The sequence below is a fragment of the Kwoniella dendrophila genome, chromosome 3 (genome assembly GCF_036810415.1).
Source record: "Kwoniella dendrophila CBS 6074 chromosome 3, complete sequence".
NCBI lineage: Eukaryota > Fungi > Basidiomycota > Tremellomycetes > Tremellales > Cryptococcaceae > Kwoniella > Kwoniella dendrophila.
In genome coordinates, this window is record NC_089478.1 from 492,994 (window position 1) to 510,564 (window position 17,571).

At 39.2% G+C, this 17,571-nt stretch overlaps 7 protein-coding genes across 7 annotated transcripts; 4 read left to right on the forward strand and 3 right to left on the reverse strand.

The window, feature by feature from the left end:
• Positions 1-624: 624 nt before the first annotated feature.
• On the forward strand, positions 625-1,286 carry L201_002500 (uncharacterized protein; the record flags this gene model as incomplete). The annotated part of the gene is made up of 2 exons (XM_066218276.1): positions 625-967; positions 1,057-1,286. 2 exons carry the CDS (start codon positions 625-627, stop codon positions 1,284-1,286), a joined length of 573 nt encoding a protein of 190 aa, XP_066074373.1.
• Positions 1,287-4,214: 2,928 nt separating this feature from the next.
• L201_002501 (uncharacterized protein) lies at positions 4,215-5,791 on the forward strand (the record flags this gene model as incomplete). The annotated part of the gene is made up of 2 exons (XM_066218277.1): positions 4,215-4,728; positions 5,268-5,791. 2 exons carry the CDS (start codon positions 4,215-4,217, stop codon positions 5,789-5,791), a joined length of 1,038 nt encoding a protein of 345 aa, XP_066074374.1.
• A 309-nt stretch (positions 5,792-6,100) lies between these two features.
• On the reverse strand, positions 6,101-7,027 carry L201_002502 (translation initiation factor eIF-1A; the record flags this gene model as incomplete). The annotated part of the gene is made up of 5 exons (XM_066218278.1): positions 6,101-6,355; positions 6,483-6,586; positions 6,720-6,798; positions 6,936-6,947; positions 7,019-7,027. 5 exons carry the CDS (start codon positions 7,025-7,027, stop codon positions 6,101-6,103), a joined length of 459 nt encoding a protein of 152 aa, XP_066074375.1.
• Positions 7,028-7,581: 554 nt separating this feature from the next.
• Positions 7,582-9,472, forward strand: L201_002503 (uncharacterized protein; the record flags this gene model as incomplete). Its single annotated transcript, XM_066218279.1, has 4 exons — positions 7,582-8,584; positions 8,674-8,722; positions 8,838-9,291; positions 9,356-9,472. The coding sequence occupies 4 exons, from the start codon at positions 7,582-7,584 to the stop codon at positions 9,470-9,472; spliced, it is 1,623 nt and encodes a 540-aa protein (XP_066074376.1).
• A 676-nt stretch (positions 9,473-10,148) lies between these two features.
• Positions 10,149-12,418, forward strand: L201_002504 (uncharacterized protein; the record flags this gene model as incomplete). The annotated part of the gene is made up of 6 exons (XM_066218280.1): positions 10,149-10,312; positions 10,425-10,599; positions 10,682-10,742; positions 10,845-11,100; positions 11,209-11,831; positions 11,952-12,418. The coding sequence occupies 6 exons, from the start codon at positions 10,149-10,151 to the stop codon at positions 12,416-12,418; spliced, it is 1,746 nt and encodes a 581-aa protein (XP_066074377.1).
• Positions 12,419-12,762: 344 nt separating this feature from the next.
• L201_002505 (uncharacterized protein) lies at positions 12,763-13,975 on the reverse strand (the record flags this gene model as incomplete). The annotated part of the gene is made up of 7 exons (XM_066218281.1): positions 12,763-12,868; positions 12,980-13,023; positions 13,179-13,413; positions 13,528-13,600; positions 13,705-13,781; positions 13,859-13,879; positions 13,944-13,975. The coding sequence occupies 7 exons, from the start codon at positions 13,973-13,975 to the stop codon at positions 12,763-12,765; spliced, it is 588 nt and encodes a 195-aa protein (XP_066074378.1).
• A 445-nt stretch (positions 13,976-14,420) lies between these two features.
• Positions 14,421-15,283, reverse strand: L201_002506 (uncharacterized protein; the record flags this gene model as incomplete). The annotated part of the gene is made up of 3 exons (XM_066218282.1): positions 14,421-14,573; positions 14,655-14,746; positions 14,878-15,283. The coding sequence occupies 3 exons, from the start codon at positions 15,281-15,283 to the stop codon at positions 14,421-14,423; spliced, it is 651 nt and encodes a 216-aa protein (XP_066074379.1).
• Positions 15,284-17,571: the final 2,288 nt, after the last annotated feature.

Genomic DNA, 17,571 nt, shown 5'->3' on the forward strand with positions numbered 1-17,571 from the left:
TGTATATAAACATCCAAGCATTATTTCGAAATCAAGAAGTCGAAATCACCAATAACGTTAGGCATATATCCGAGATATCTCCTTATATGGTAGTATATCAAAATCATATTTTTATATCATGCATTGCCTTATAAGATACGTTAATCTACGCACAACCTTCCATTCAATTGAGGAAAACACCGGTACCATAGCGCGACATGTCAATCCCCCCCTTGGACAATCACTCCATTCATATGAAGAAGACACCAGTACTATCTTACATCTTGAAAAAGAAGAACCGGTCTTCGCAGAACGGTTTACCTGATAGTCTATGCTGACGATCCAGTCTCCCCAATATGCAAAAACACGGTCTTCGAATCTATTGCGCGGTCATCCTGCCTTCTCCAGGTAGTTTTTGTACACAACGTCATGAACGCAAGTTTTTATACAGATGTATCGATTTATCTAGCTTGAAGCCCCTACGTATAAATACCATTCTACGAGAGTAAGTTAAATTGTTCCCTAACTTACATATCTAACCAAATATTCCCCTATAATCACTTCCATAGAAAGTCGATCGAGTACACCTTTATCCCATTTCCAAATCAGTGAAATCAGTTGTCGAATTGTTATTGAATATATACCATGGACCCGCCTAACGTAGAAATCCCCTCAACTGGCTCCAAGTCAAACGTTGATGATGGTCACCATCTACCAGCATCTTCTAATGATTCCGTTTCAGCAAAGGACAAATTTGAAACAGATCAAAATACTGCTGAATCACACGGCACATATGGCTCTAACAGTACCACTTCATCCTGTTCTCTTAAAGAAACAGCCCAAAGACCTGAGAACAACGTTTATTACGACATAGATCCTGAAGAGGTCGCTGATACTTTGATCGCCTCATTTGGATTTTATGGGCCAGGATTACAAGGGCCGCACGAAGTCGTTTCATCCTCCCGCCACTTCGAGGCAGGAACGAAGAGTGGGAAGCACAAAACAGATCTTCCTACCTTGGGGGCGCGAGGGCTGTTCCGATTGAAGATGCAACTGAGTCCGAGCGAGAATCTGTAGAAGGGAAAGCCGCCGCTTCAAGAGATCTTATCACTTCTGCAGCTGAATCTTCATCAAATGACTTGTGTCAATATGCCTCAGATTCCAAAACCTCGGATACCGTTGATCATTCTAGCCCGTTTCAAAGACATGGTAGATTTCATAGACTTACCAATGGAGCAAAAGTTCTTAGAGACCGTTTCACCAAATCACACAAGCCTTCCGAGCAAGGAGAATCATTTGAGAAGTAAAGCAGGATTGCCATCTTAATTTAGACTATTAGATATTCTGGTTTAAAAAGTTATTCTAAGTCAGGTGCCGATATACATATCGATTGCAGATGCATGAGAGATACAGTGTACCATACTTTCCTAGTAACGCTATTGAAAAGCTTGTTCGTTTGGATGACATGTTGCAGAATTGGTCTTCTTGTGTTTGGCTATCCCACTTCGTCTCACCCAATCCGGTTTGACACTTGAATGATAATGATTGTGTGCTCTACTGTACAGTAATCACACAATCCTACAAAGTGGCTATTCTCTAACCTGTCCAGGCTTATGGAGTTTCTTTGTCAGTACCATTATTGCCAATTTACAGTTGCTTTGAACACAATCGCATACGTGCTGGTCTTCATTTCTTCACCTTGATACCCCTTGTGGCACTTTTCGTATCAAGGATTGCCATCATCATCACCCGTTGTAGAATGTCCTTTTTATGCTGTAAGATAGCTGTTTCACTTCAACTTCTCTCCTATCATCCTTTGCACATAGCGTCATGTTTTGCTTTTTTATGACTCAGGTTGTATTGGCCTATTTAAACAGATATCTAGACCTTTCTTCATTTTCTCCCGAATCCTGTTGGTATACAACATCCTTTAGAGCAAGGGAACGGTTTCACTCAACAGGGCATGACACACTCTACTCATAGTACATGAACATGTTATGTAAAACCTCTTCTATGGTACAACAATGGAAGAATGCTTTCTGACGCGCTTCAGACTCGATATACTGTGTTTTTCAGCGTCATTTCGTCCAGAACAAAGACTGAGCTGGAAATGCCCGTACGGGTACAAAAGACTAGCTAGAATAAGGGAAGATTCGAATGGCTGAAGCTGACATAAGAAGTACCAAGCATTTTGATGGAGTCACCTTGTTAAAAAGAGGCAAAACGTTTTGAACAGGTACCCAGTATTTTTGCCACCAAATTTCCAACCTCTAAACTCCCAAACTTCCAGACTTCCGTCATATCTTCACATTAGGAGTACATTATATACACCTTGCGTTAACCCTGGCCTCGTCTCTTCAATATGCCATACCAAGCTTCATCGTTCCCAGGCACCTTTGAATACTGTCAAGACACCAAGAATAGCCAGTCATCATTGGTCACTCGAAAAGATGTGTCTACCCAAACCGATGATACACCCACTGACTTTGCCCACAAGCCTTTTGAGCAAATAGACAGGGGTTACAACACATCCAAGGGAATTGATCAAACTTACAGGGTCGGCAGTAGCGGAATTTCCTGTCCTAGTAACGGGCGCAAAACAAATAATGAGGAAAACCACTGCTCAACTGAGATCGGAAATGCTTACTTGTTCAACAGATATCCTGACGTAAGTTGGGGCTATGACCCCTCTACAAACAGATAATATGAAATTGATCCAAGCCACAGAATTGTGGATAAAGGAACTCTTCAAAGAATGAAAATGTTAAAGCGGAACAAGAAGAGAACAATTGGTTAGGTAATGCTTCATTTGCTTACAATATAGCCAAATATCGTGCTGGAAATGCCGTCAAGAGCATTGCTTCTGTCCTTTGTAAACCAGTCACGGTCCCCTACGAAGTGGGTATGGGAGCATACTCTTTGTATGTCTTTCACAGAATACAACATGCGAACGATCATCTAAAAGAAACAAAAGACCCTTCAATATCTGTCCAGAGTAACACACAAACACAGGAAAGTCAATGGAAGACTGAAGCTCGGAATGCTTATTTGTATTACAAATATCAGGCAAGCGAAATTCCAACAACTATCAAAGAGGGAATCTGTTATCCATTCAAGGAGGTTACTCAGATCGCCACTGCTGGAATGATGCTTTATCAGATCGCAAAGGCCAATGAATGATGTAGTAGTGCTAGTCATCAAGAACGTTTTTGCAATTTGAATGCCTTATACAGTATCTACATCCTATACATATCCAATTAGGGATATACAGTGTATATTGAAGCTCCCTTTTTCCCCATCACTATTCTTCAGCATTTTGTCATACGCTCAAAAGAGTGGCAATGTTCGGTATCGAGCTCATGCATTCCGCAAATTCATGAGAAAGGGTTTACTAGTCTAATTTTCATCTGTACTGTATGTTAGATCAGCTTCGCACTATTGATAAGATTGTCCCTTTGGCGAATTTTCTCTCAGTTTGGTCTTGACTTTCCCAAATCGCACACTGTTTAATCCTATCCAGCTCCGACGATCACAACGGATTGTGCTTTAACGTGCAGCCTCACATATAAGCTCTTTTCGCGTATCCCTTATTGATATAAGTTTCTTCGGTGGTATGTCATTGTTGCCAGCTTACATTTGCCTGAGACACTATATACATTTGACACTATCCCTTCCACCCTTTCTTTTTTCACGTTAATACGCCTTGCAGATTTCCTGGAGTCAAGACTTAGGGCTAGCTATTGTCATCATTTACAGTCTAGCCTTTCAGTCCACTTCCACAGATCAGAGTTTTTCTACCAAACCAGCTGGTGGGATACAACTATCTAATGTATGTTTGAGATAACTGAAGCAAGGATACTCTCGTGACAGGACATTTACAAAGGAAATATGATGTGTCACATCTGATACGTTTACTGCCCCTTTATCTTGATGTACACTTATCACACTCTTTGAAGCATACACGAGAGACCCTTTGACCTGACTTTGCCTTCTAATTACGATACCCGTTTGATACGTCATGGACGTGGAAGCTGTCAAAGGATTATATGATCTTTTGTATTCATGGCAAGCTGAACGAGTGGACGAATTCCGATGAATGCGCCATAGATACTGTACGGGTACCAGCTTTTCAAATCCCTTTACTTATTTCTCTTTCTCATATTCTGTCTTTGATAAGGTACCTCAATAATATACAGTCTCTGCTCTAAAAATCCGTTTTTAACCCTCAAAACAGTATGCCCCATAACGACAGTTCGTATCAAGTGAGTTATCCAGATGATACTCAATCTGCAAATGCCTTTCACAGATCTGCAAGTCCGCCACCTTCGTATAGAGAAGCAACATCAACTACAGATTGGTCAAATCTGCACGATGGGCGGTCTGGAATTCCAATGACAAGTCGAAGGGAAGAAGCTACACAAACCGATCTGCCTTCCGATGCTGGCAATTCTAGCGACTATCCCTCTCAGCCCGAACCTTCACATCAAAGATCCCGTCAAACAGGAGCCTACTCATCCACCAACAATACTATGCGATATGCGACTCAAGCCGATCCTAGACGACCTGGATACAACCAAAGTTCTTCTACTTCTACAGACTCCAGATGCCTGACTTCATGCGCCAAATCCATCCTTTGTGTTGGCACCTGCGTTGGATCTTGCCTTAAACCCTTTGGGAAAGTTGGCATAGCAGCTGCAATGTGTTGTATGGTTGCCGATGAAGCTTGCGATTGTTGTTGTGGCCAATGTAGTGCGCTCTGCGCTTAAGCAGTCGGCCATATTTCGTGTTTTCATCTGTGTGAGATACACTTAAATATGACATTCACTCTGCAGTAGGATCGTATATAGACTGGTAGATTTACTACAGTATGCATTACTGTTGCATATGTTATAGCCTTCCTGGATTGCTTCTTTCGTATACGTGCTGTAAAATGACATTTGTCAAATCAGATGTTCAACAGGTGTGAACCTACATCTCTCCAGAAGGTAAAGAGATCCTTCTTCTTCCTCCCTTGATGCTCTGCGAAATTGTGAGAATTTTTACCGAATATACAATTACTATGGACCAATGGTTGAGAGGAGAAGGGGTTGCAATCAAAAGAAGTGGTTGGTGATTCAAATCATCTCAGTGATGTGAGAATCTGAATAGTCCGTCTGTCCAGCTATAAATTACCTCTTGTGATGATCATTTCCGATATTGAATGTGATTTATAAGTTATACTTGTTGCTTCTACTATACCGACCATTGAATATCACTTGACGAAAAGCATTTCACCTACTAAACCACAGAAATTAGTCGACAAAATCAATCCCATCAAGGTACTCTTTCTTCAAGTAACAGATCATCTTATGAGCGATCGAGTATTGCAGCCTCGGCTGTCAATGAAGTTAACGCCACTCACGAGGATAATAGCGCTGTTGTAAACGTTGATACTGACATCACTACACCAAATTCTAGAAGATCCTCACATATAACCATTCCAGAAAGTGTCGCGACCGTCATCAGTTCATTCGATTTCTCTGACCAACAAGGAGATCATCGAGGTTCAAATGGAAACCGCGAAGGAATACAAGTGGCGCTTGACTCGCTCCGACATCAATCTGATCATAGCCTAACGTTAGAGCGAGCTTTTGATCAACTTTGGGAAGGTGTTAATGGATGGTTGAAAGCTTTGCACGATGAAGGCGACTCAGAAGATGGGTCTGTTGATCTGAGTTTTTCTTATGATCCTTATAAACCACTCAAAGCCATACGTAAGAAACTCACAGAAGCATGTTCTTCCTCTAAAAGAGACCAAGAAAGCAATCAATGAACTGATATGTGATCGCCTCATATGTCTAATTTGGTTTGTATGATAGTTCGTACAACAATATGCTTGAATGAGGCGTGTCGACCATTGGTATTCGGGTTGGGCAATCGAGACAATGATGGAATTGTAATTAATGCTAAGATGATAGAGAAGATACATGCGCATGAATTAAGACAAGAAATATGCGGGTATATATCATGATGGGGTTCGGAAGATAAGCTAGATTGTTTTGCGTTTTCTACAAAGTTGATGAAAAAATAGTCAGCGTCAGCCTCAATTTTATGCTTCTTGACTTTTCCATTGGAGCAGAAATCAACATTCGAATGTGTATTCAGAACATGAATATAACTCACAGATGTCATCAATATCAGCTTCCTCGAATTCAATGCCTTCTTCTTCTTCTTCACTACCAGCTTCAGCATTCTCAACCAAAGTGAAGTCTTTGAGTTCACCATAGGTTTTCAAATTACGTGCTTCATCTGCAGTATATTTGTGAATCACATCTGCTCGATCATCTTGGAAATCTCTCAATGAAAGCAAGATGATATCTCCTACTACGATCCATACCTATAGTACATAAAAGTCAGCAAACTTACTTGGGCGGCAAAGTTTGAGGTTCTGACTTCAAGCAGATACATGCGACACCATATATGAGGGCATCAGGGCGACAAGAAATTATAGGAATTCAACTCACCTTCTTTCTCATTTGTCCTCTAATTTGAGCTAATCGAGATTCGCCATCAAGACATTTAGCTTCTAATCGACCGTTACCCAACATTTTTACTACTTGAGCGTATTCTATAGTGTAAAGATGATGTTAGCACTACATTTGAGTGATACACCGCCATCTGGATCATATATCTTGATGGAATCGTTCTGTGATCCCAGAGAAAATATCCAGCATTGGCAGGAAGGGTGTTCTATTACTCACCTTGACCATCTTCTTTGAAGATCAATTCTCGTTTGTTCTCTCCGTCTTCTTTCTTTCCTCTTCGGTTGTTTTTACCACCCTATTTTTCAATTTGCATTGATAACATCGATAAATAGGTTGATTGACCAATTGAAGATAATGAAATAGCAGACAAATATGATTAGCTCCTATAATCTCTACACTGTCTTGTAATCCTATTCATCAACCGCAACATACCTTTCCCTTGTTCTATACGTCATATCGAAAAAAAGATTATCAGCAACATTCTGTGATACCGGAACACTTGATGTAGAACTTACCTTAGGCATTATGTACTATTTGTATTGATATGTAATCGATAAGTATTGAGCTTGATATATTGCTGCTTATAAAAGACTTATGCAAGTTTTGATTGTGTATCTATAAAAGTGATAGACAGAGATTGAATACCTTTTTTTTCATTAAAAACAATGATGAAAAGAGAGCCGACAGCTGAAAAGAAAGACAAAGAACAAGGTTACAAACGGAATCAAATTCAAACTCAAGTCAAGTCAATTTTGCAGCATGCCTAAATCTGCCACCAAGCAGTTTCTGGTCGTTGCATGTGCCTAAAAGCAAACGCCTGTAATAGCTTGCAAGAAGTGACGCACAAACCTAGAGTAAGATTAGAGGTTATAAAATGGTTGTTCAACTTTTATGGAGGTGTTTTGTCAAGGTTTTGTTTATATCTATATACAAGTTTGTCTCATTAGTCAGCTTGAGCCCTTCCTTTTCTTCCCCTTCATCTTCCTTCCCTTCACCGTCCATACTAGTCATCATCCTATCACCTTCTTTTTCGAGGAATCAAGAGGAAAACGTTATAGGGAACAGCGAATAAACGGTAATGCGATCTCCGCTTCGTCCAACGAGAAATCGATTATCAAATTCACCTAAATCACCAAATTCAGAATTAAGACCTAAACCTACTGTAGCTGATATAGAACTTGCACCAAGAAGAAGACTGAGAGACGGAAGTACTTCATCAAGAGGTAAATCACCCGCATCAAGAACATCTAGAAGAGGTACAAGTGTTTCATCAACAACAACTACTGCTTCATCAAGAGCTAGCAGAGCAAATTCATCAAATCCAAATAGAAATGTCATTTCTACATTAAATGATAGAAGATCAAATATAATGTTAGGACAGAATAGAAGTAGAAGGGATAGTATAGCTTCCACAAGTGTTATAAGTGAATCTGATAGTGGTAGTTATGTTCCTTCGAGATCAAACATAAATTCTAGGGAAAGTAGCTTAACACCTCCTTCTCAATCAGAGATACCGCAATCATCAACAAGTCGTAAGCGATCACGGTCACATACCCATTCGCCGATACAAGAACAAGATTCAGCTATACAGTCTGAACAAGATACAACCGCGGATGCTCAAGCAATGCGAGATAGAATAGATAGATTCATGGCTCCGATTCGTCGACAACACATTCCTTATCTCAACTATGGGCCCAATAGTAATCTCGGTCCAAAACCACAAACTCCAGAGCGTAATCAGCGGAATGGTTCCTCTTCAATAACCTCCAGAACTTCAGATTCTGATCCAGACTTCATCGAAACTCAAACCAGCAGAAGATACACTACAGCAGAAAAAGGGAAAGGTCGAGCTCAGATCACGTCTACACCTATAGAAATTGAATCTTCTTCCGAAGAACCAGACACTAGTCTAGAACATGAAGGTGACGAATCTATCCAGTTTATCAATATTACTCAGAAAAGGAAAAGAGAGGATGGTGTTCATGAGGAAGAAATTGATGAATTAGATAGTGATGATGATGATGTAAATATGGTAGATGCCAAAGAGGTTGAAGAGGAGGAAAGTCTAGCTGGGGGTTATAGTGAGTGTTGTCCATACCTTGTATTGAATTTTAACCGAAATGCAATGAAATCATTCTTTGTATATGAGCTAATAGGCCTATTCCATCAGCATGTCCCGTCTGTTTCTGTCCTCCAAGTCAAGCAGTGATGACGCCTTGGTGAGTAGAAGCTTGTTTCTGCTGCCTTGACTGTCGCCTCACCCTCTCATCTATCTTGAATCGTCTCATTTTACTCCGCCTGTACAGTTATCGCTGACTCTGGTGTGGTAAATAGTGGACACATACTTTGCGCTCAATGTCTTCATTCTTCCCTTATATCTGCTATTGGACGACTTTCAAATCCTTATCCTGATCTTCATGGACACGGACATGGACCAAGAGGAGGGAGAAATGGATCAAGAGGTGGTAGAGGTCGAGGTAGACATACCAGAAATTCATCAGATTTCACACCAGCTCAAAATCAACATATAATACATAGATCAAATATGACTGTATCTATGTGGGGTCCAGGACCTACTGCTTGGACAAAAGATCTGTTACAGCAATATTGGCAACATCATTGTATAATCACGTGCGAGAAACAATTATCGAAAAACGGTGTAGATAAATCGGAGTGGGAAGCTATAAAAGATCTTCAAATCCCGAAATTAGATGATATAAAAGTGGAACAAAAACTGAAAAGTTTATGGAGGTTGGAAGATCATTGGGTTGTTGAAGGAGAATGTCCTGTATGTTCGACCAATAATGTCAAGAATGACATCTCTCTAACTATCTTCTTTATTTGTTTTATAGGTCTGCCGAAACCCACTACCTGGAGGCTACGGTCCACCTGATACTGGTATAGGTGGTATCATACCTTTGCAAGCGAGATTGTCGACTTATAAAAACGATACCAAACGAAGGAGGTAAATTAGTACATACAGCTTGTTTTTGATAGGAGACGCCTTGTTGTTGAAGGCCCCTTCATCGATACCCTTTCAACGGTTTCATTTGTCATCCATGTCCTTCATTTCATCTATTCTCATAGCATATCCTAATACCAACCCAAGACGTTGTTGTGTGTATAATAAATGTATGCATTGTTAGCTATCACATTTCTCTTAACTATATGTTGTGGCTAGATGAGATCTTTGTCAGGTACGAGACTACATGATCGTGCGGGTATATCCGATCGGCTAGGGAATGTAAATGTCGTGATCAGCTTATAGTTCGAGAGATAACAAATAAATCGGGAAACATGAGAATGATGATAACATCACCAAAGTGGGTTCATACTTCTTGTGAAAACAGACTTTTTTTTTCCGCTTCATACTGCGAGATAGACATATAGACTGTATTTCGCATGGACTAACATCTTTCAACACGAATTTGAGAATGAGAAACGAATAAAAAGCAAAGTATTACAATTTAAAGATTAATCTGATTTTACGATATTTACAACATCTGTGGAATCTAGATTCCAAATCGCAATACAAAATCTTTGATTACTAGATTACTAGTTAATCATCAACAGTATATCAAAGTTGGAACCGCAAGAACTTTGATCCACAAAACCATTAGCAGGTCATTGTGATACGTTTACAGAATGACTAAAGAAATAACGAAGATAGGTATAATAGGTGCAGGAGCAACAGGTTTAACACAATTACAACAATTGTTAGAAATTTGGGAAACCAGAAAAGAAGTTAATGAAAAGAGTATACTAAAAGTCAAAGTATTCGAAACTAAACATGAAGTTGGTGGAGTTTGGTATGTTCTATCTATATCTTTCCGCTATTATATTCGTACATACCTAGAATAATGGAGAAGAGAAGAAAACTAGGACAATATAGGCTGACCTCACATCTTGAATATGAATTAGGCTAATTGACGATCAGCCAAAAGAAAGTATACGAACCCATATTCAACCTTCATCGTCCTCGTCTTCGAAGCCACATGAAGAACAGCAAGATAGGATTGAACAGGCATATTCCTATCCACCTGAAGGTCAGAATCCTTCACCCATGTATGAAGGTTTAAGGACTAACTTACCCAAAGTATGTTTCCAATCGACAAAAATTCATTTTTTGCGCTTCTCTACCCCATATCTCTATGATACTTACGATGGATGTTTTGCAGGATTTGATGGCTTTCCGAAATTTCCCATTTCCCGATGAAACACCTTTATTTCCTGAACAAGGTAAGTGATATACGTCTTGAAACAATCTAAATAGGGATCTTGAGTCCTATACAGAAATTGGACAGAAAGGCTGATATTCCCTGATGTCTCATCTTTTATCAGCTCTGATACAGAGATACCTTGAATCATATGCAACTCATTATGATCTTCGTAAACACATCAAATTCTCGACAAGAGTAGAAAGAGTTTATCTAACTTCTCAAGGAGAAGAGACTGAATCAGGAAGTTCTGGTAGAAGATGGACTATAGAAAGTCATGATTTAAAAAACGATGAAATAGAAAAAGAAGAATATGATTATGTGGTACCATCGAATGGTCATTATTGTGATGGTTGGATACCGCCAATTAGAGGTTTAAGGTGAGTAATAGTGCAATATCTCGCCTAGAAACGTCTTGAACCTTTTATTTTACCCGAAAACTCAAGACATCTGGGGTTATGCTGATCAATTTTCCTTTGACCACTCAGTTCATTCCCAGGTGAAATTATACATTCTAGATTTTATCATAGAGCCTCAGATTATATAGGAAAAACAGTTTTGGTTGTTGGATCATTTGCTTCAGGAGGAGATATATCGAGATTATTAGCTACTGAGAATGTTGGTAAATTTGATTCTAATGGTGAACCATTAAATGGATATTCAAAAAATGATTTCATAAATATATATATGTCATCGAGTGGTTCAGTAAAATATATAAACACAGAAAATAATGAATGGGGTAAATATATCAATCAAATTTCCTTGATTAGTCATGTATCTTCACCATCAAAGGATAATGAAAAAGGTATAATACATTTAAAAGAAGATAAAGAAAATCAAGAACAAAATGGATGGAACAAAGATGGATTAGAATTGAATAACATTGATATCATTATATTTGCAACTGGATATAATTATATGTATCCTTTCTTTAAATCTCAAGATAAACCTTGGTCAGATCATAAAATAACGGAAACTGAAATCAAAGAAAAAGAACGACAAAAAGGTGATCAATGGGAAATTAATGGATTAAAAGGTCAAGCTTTGACTGAATTAGATGATTTGTTGTTATTTTTGAAAGGTGATAGAACAATCGCTTTCCCTGTAATGAGTAAGTCAAATTCATACTTCCCATTTCGTAACAGATAATCCTGCTCATTGTGATTACATATTATCCTATACTGCGAGACTGATGGCTGATCATCTTTATTTGAATTGGAAACAAAAATAGCATACAACACTGTTCCATTCCCTTTAGCACAGATACAAGCAAGATTAACAGCATATTTATGGGCAGGTTTATTAGATGATTTACCTGAACGAATAAAATTACCTCCTCATCCAAATAATCCATACTTTAATTCCCATTCCGATTCTGATTCCTCTGATCAAAACGATAATTCGCGTATAATAGAACAAGATGATAAAGGAACAGTCGATCCACCTCATCAACCTACTACAACACAAGAAAAAGAAACCAAATCAAAACCTAGAGAAAGACAAGTTTTAGCAAAAGTGAAAAAATTATATTTTGGTCCACATTATGAATTTGTTTATGCTGATTTCTTATCTTCAATTATGACTGATTCAGATAAAAAACATAATGTAGAAACATCAGAAAATTGGAAAAGTGTTGAAGATTGGAGAAGGAGGAGGAGAGAAGATACTGATTTGAGAAAAAGGACTTTAGGTTATTAAGCTACGATAGATTGCCATAGAGTTAAAAGTAGATTATTTCTCGCCTTATCGAATGGGGGTGATCAGGTAAAGTTGTGGCCTTGATCTTGGTTCAATGGCCACGAGCTCAGTCTTTGCTAGTTATCGTCGAAAGCGGATATAGGGGAGTCTTGATGCATTGCATAATACCAAATTACGACCAGTCGGGGTCCCGTATAATCTGTCTTGCTCTCAAATTGTTAGGTGGCAGAATTCAATGAAAAGCATGATTGTTCATCCAAGTGAATACATGAACTTATTATAAAGAAGAATTTTAACCTGCATATACCCAAAATACTACCTTGTTCTATGAAATACACATCTGATCAATCTTCCCTATCTAAGAAAGCTGCACCTCTATCATTTTCAATCTTTCGTGTGAAGTTTGTATACCACTGTTGGAACACGGACAGTGGGACAGGTGTCTCTGGGCTATATATCATAATCCAAGACGGAGATTGTCAGCAATGTGCTACTGATAATTTTGAGGAAAGAAAGGTTATTTGGAGTGGTGTAAACTCCGGCTTTCGTCGTGGGACTCACGTTAATTTGATTTCACCGCCAAATGAATGTAAGTAATTGAAAAGCTATAAAACGTAGAATTTGATTAGCGTATTACTTAAAGAACAGGCCATTCAAGAAGGTCGACCTCAAAGTTCAGGTTGTCGGTGAAGATGTATACTTTGGATGAGAGACGCCTTTTTCCGTTCAGACAGGCAGCGGACGATGTTTTCGTGCTTACATTTTTCACGATCTTCTCAGCTACTTTCCCAACTTCAACCTTCTTGACTAGTTCACCACCTTTCCCAGGTGCATTATCTCCTTGTCCAGCTAATTGCGCAGCTATACTTTCCAGTTGAGCTAAAGGAGCGATCTCAATACCTAGTTGTGCAGGTGGAGAAGGTTGATTTAGAGGGGCATTAGGTGGTAAATGAGGACGTAGTCGATATATTGCAGATGGTTTTGCATTCGTTAATCTATGTTTCATACCCCATATCCCGAAGAACCATCATTAGCAGACTTCGTTATTGGGAGGCTCTGATGGAACTCCCTCTTGCTAGAGCTATCGAGGTAATATTAGGATAACTTACACTCCTAATGGTATATATTCTTTACCTGGCCAAGCGAAATGTACTGATGCTCCGTACCCTTCTGGAAATGGGACTATAGCCGAGCAGAATTAAACACAATTAACATTTTCACGATGTGATGAGACCGCTACATACTCTGCGGGGAAGACTGTCATCAATATACGTTAAATCACTTACCTGTACCAAGTAAAAAGACTGTCAAATGATTTATCTCATATGGTTGTTCCAGTGGGAATATGAAATGCGTTTCATCGCTATGGGACATTGCATCAATACATCTCACCAGATCGAGTGTTGCAGGTATTACGCGAAGAATCAGAAGGTTACGTACATCTGCTGAAGATTTGTCTGACTATGTCATCATTAGCATTAAGCCCTACTTAATCATGATTGCAGAGGCAGATTAGACAACTTACATCAAACGTCCAGCTACAATCGCTCCGAACATGATCCGCAATATTCTCAATTGATATTGGTGATGAGGTTCAGTGTATTGAAGATGTTCAATGTGAGACTTTTGTCTTCGCTGGTCTGATGCGTATGTTCTGTATAAGTAGTGCTGTGATTTGTGAAAGAGACCAAAGGTGAATATTGTAGGAATGTTGAAGAAAGTTGTAGATCTCTCGCGAACAACAAGCAACATTGAAGGTTAAATCTCTTAAAACATTACCGGCTATCACCACCAAAGCGAACAACGAGACAACTAACCTTACACGCGACTGCTTTTACCACGATTGATATATATGGTAACTTACATGGTCATGCATGAACTAAAACTTTTTGTATACGATAATAGCTATATTATAACGATTTCACTGTTCACTCCTTACGATTTACGTGCACTTCGATAGATCATGTTCGCCTCTACATTCCTTCTCCTTGAACGTCCATATTTATTGCGCATTCTCCAAAGTCAGGTAGTCGATATTACAAGAAACGAACGAGTTTCCGGTAATAGCGTTAGTAGCTGAGATTGTATAATTGGTTGAACCATACAGGTTACCAGGTTGGTTATTACAGAATCCGGTGTTACTACCATCCGCAGTCTGTATGAAAGCGCAGAGTAAGCATTAACAGGGAAGGTCTTTCAGGCTAGACCGGATCAAAACTGGAAAACAAGGACTCACCATAACTATATTTTGAAATTTGAGAGGTCCGAAATCCCATCCAACATCATACAATTCGATTGCAAATGTAGCTCTATTCAAATTCTTATCGGCTAATACAGTAGAAATTACCAAGGATTAGTTTTGGACAAAAGAAAAAATCATGTTGTGGATATGTATATGGGGAGATGGGATAGTCGTTGTATGTTCACAAGACCACGTTTGAGCTTGAGAGTTGACTTACCAAGGGGGAAAGAAGTCTGAGCATACAAACCCTTTGAAGATACACTAAGACTAGTATCCCATAAATTGGTGGTATCATTTTTAACCATATTAAAATGAACTGTATCACCTTGTTCGACACCAAAACCTGAACCCCAAGCAAGAGATGGATCACCGCAGCACCAACCTGTACCAATCCACCAACTCCCACTTCTACCATCGAGAACAGGTTGGAAAACACCTGTATCATCTTCAAGACCAGGCCATAAATAATATGTAGCAGCTCTAGGAAGTGGTGGGACAACCATATCGCCAGATAAACCAATAAATTGTTGATTAGCTGCTGTATCAAACTCTAATACATGCCATTCAACGGCTACCACCGAGATGACAAGTAATGTGAGTAATGAAAAGATTTGCTTGATCATGGTTGATGCTAATAACACATCAAAAAGCCAGTTGAGAGTGTCAGTAGATGTCGCAAATAAGTTGATAACTTCGAAAACATACCTGAGATGTGTTGTTGTGCTGGATTGGATAGCGAAAGAAAGTTAAGAGGTGCGGGATCATGTCAAGGAAAAATCTGTTGTTCGGATACCTTTTTATAGGCTTTGATTTATGCCTTCATCTGAATTCACCGCGAGCCAATTGCCAGACATCGACATCTCACATCGGAGCTGTGACACCACAACCAGAATGATCAGGTTGGCTGAGATCATCGATTGCCCTACTTCACCAACTTTGTAGAAAGAATCTACGTCTTTTCAAGAATTATGTCTTGACCTCCTTCCATCTCTTAGAGGAGTTCGTTGATGATATAGAGTTTCGAGCTATTGAATTAGCTGGTTTCACTTCGAGCGGTGGCAATTTTCGATTCATAACGAAGAAACAAGACCAGGAACAGAGGAACAAATTGGTATGGCTGTGCGCCGGCTACAAGCACTGTCGAAAGCGTATACCCACTGGTTGGGCTTGACAATCATGATAATGATGTCCTCTGTCATAACGGCCAGCTTCTATTGTTCATAATGATACAACAAGAACGCTCAAACTTGATTTGTTTTTTCGTAACTTGGAATGAATACATCACCTTGATGTGAGTCTCACTACTCGTACAGTACGAATACTGAACAATCGGCATCAGTTCCTATCCGTTCCTGATCACAACTACTGAAACATATCCTTACGATATTAATTGGCATAATATCTGACAGACCGACCGATGAGTGATGATGTGTGAAGTTTTTCTATCGGAGCTGATATGCCGCTGTCCCAAAAATAGCTTATCTTTCAGAGGAAAAAGAGTCTTTTCGGCTGTTTTCACCGATTGAAATGTCATTTCCGCTTGGTATGTGCGGAAGTTGATACCGATACTGCGATAGTCAAACCTTATATTGTAATAATTATGTCTCACACATGGATTTGCTAGCTTCCTTCACAAGTAGTGTAAATTATATTGCAGCTTAACTTTATTTGTTTGATGATAAAGATTCTTCGGCTATACTGATTACAAATTTGGCTAGTCTAGAGGTAAAGCGAACACCGTGTCATATAAATAATACCGGTGTCTTCATATCGTCGTATCTTTGCATTATAATAAATCTCTCAACACCCAGATTGAAAGTTCTATCTACTGATTGAATCATTGTAGATCCGATCACGAAGTAGAACCCGGATGTCTCATTTACAGTATTATTTCACCGGTTTCAGAAGGATTGTTGACTACGAGTAATGCATGTGCCGAATCAAGAGCCGCCCCGCTATCCCCAGTGTTGGGTTGATAGGAATCAGACTAATTGCCAGTGGAGTAAATTGATGATACAATCGTACGATTCAGTATTCTTAGAAGGATCATCTTATCTTCCAACAGTTGAATTGTAGTTCTTTCTACTGGGTAGATAAGATCAGTTCATTGACTTTTTCTGATAACATGCTTTCCTAATCCGTCCATCTGCCAAAACATCATTCAAACGCCGAACAAATGTAGCTCAGTTGTAGATTCATTCTTCACAAGATTAAAGCATGATTGCAAAGAGAAAAAACCGACAAAGTAAGACTTCATGCAATGACCGTTTTCTTCCTGTATACTTCCTGCAAAAGGAATATTGTGCGGTCTCCTCGTATTTGTGGTATATTTGATCAATGATCCAACCCATTGTCAACTGTACTATTTGCACATTTGCGTCGCTGCACCGTCCAAGCTGCTCGATGAATGGGTTATAATCCGGGTCATTCTTGCGTGCGTGCAAATTGGTCTTGACTAGGCGGTGGTAAATTGACAAGACAATGTGTCTAATCCTCCATGATCCGATTGCAAGCAATAGTGGGGCTCTGATGCCAGTTCTTGTAGCTCTTGTCAACAAGATCATCTAAAAATTCCACTTTCCTCACTGTATAATCAATATACAAGATCCTTTTCAACATATCGTACATCTCAGCCCATTTGATCCATCGATTGGAGCTGACACAACTTCGCCCGATTTATTGGTAATGTTTTGATAAGTTTTGTTCTCCTCAACATGAAATTTGCATATGTTGTGCATATTGTATCTACCAGACCGATGACCAACAGTTTATTTGAGATTTAGCGAGGATTTCTCTATTATGTCAAACCCAGCTATAAAGACTGAAATTGACTAATGTTGTGCTGCAGTCCAAATGCTGTTCATACAACCTAATCTAAAGTACACCAATCACGACTGAAGCATTCTCATTT